Source organism: Plasmodium reichenowi (genome assembly GCF_001601855.1).
Source record: "Plasmodium reichenowi strain SY57 chromosome Unknown, whole genome shotgun sequence".
NCBI classification, from domain to species: Eukaryota; Apicomplexa; class Aconoidasida; order Haemosporida; family Plasmodiidae; genus Plasmodium; species Plasmodium reichenowi.
The window spans coordinates 1-484 of record NW_017962228.1 but is presented as its reverse complement, the minus strand read 5'-3'; the positions used below and the strand labels follow the sequence as shown (position 1 = coordinate 484).

The following is a 484-nucleotide window of genomic DNA, read 5'->3' as shown; positions in this document are numbered from 1 at the left end:
ATTTATTTATATATCTTTCTTTTATATATTAAATCTGACCAAAAAATTTTGTTTTCTTATATATTCTTCTTTTTAGTTTTTAATAATAATAAAACTTAATGTAATATCGTTTTTATAAATTAATAAATATATCTATTATTATTTTTATTCATTTCTTTTTTTTTTTAAATATATAATATAGATCCTTATTTCATTTTAATTTTTTTTTTTTTTTCCTTTTTTTTCAATTATCGTGGTAGTATATAAATTTTAAAAGTAATTGAAATTAAAAAAAAAAAACGTATAAAATTCATAAGAATTATTATATTATAACAGTTAAAACGTGATATATAAAAGTATTAACAAAAAAATATAAAAAAATTATTAATAGTTAAATAAATAAATAAACATGTTACTCTTTTTTGCAAAACTTGTCGTATTTACCTTTTTCTTCTGGCTTTTAAAATATGGGAAAACGGTAAGACGTACATGATATTCAGAATAA

General features: G+C 15.3%; 1 protein-coding gene across 1 annotated transcript; it reads left to right on the top strand.

Moving 5' to 3' along the window:
• Nucleotides 1–388: 388 nt before the first annotated feature.
• PRSY57_0005900A (parasite-infected erythrocyte surface protein) lies at nucleotides 389–457 on the top strand (the record flags this gene model as incomplete). The annotated part of the gene is made up of 1 exon (XM_020114158.1): nucleotides 389–457. A coding segment is annotated over one exon (69 nt), but the record flags the coding sequence as incomplete, so codon positions are not given.
• Between the last annotated feature and the right edge of the window lie 27 nt (nucleotides 458–484).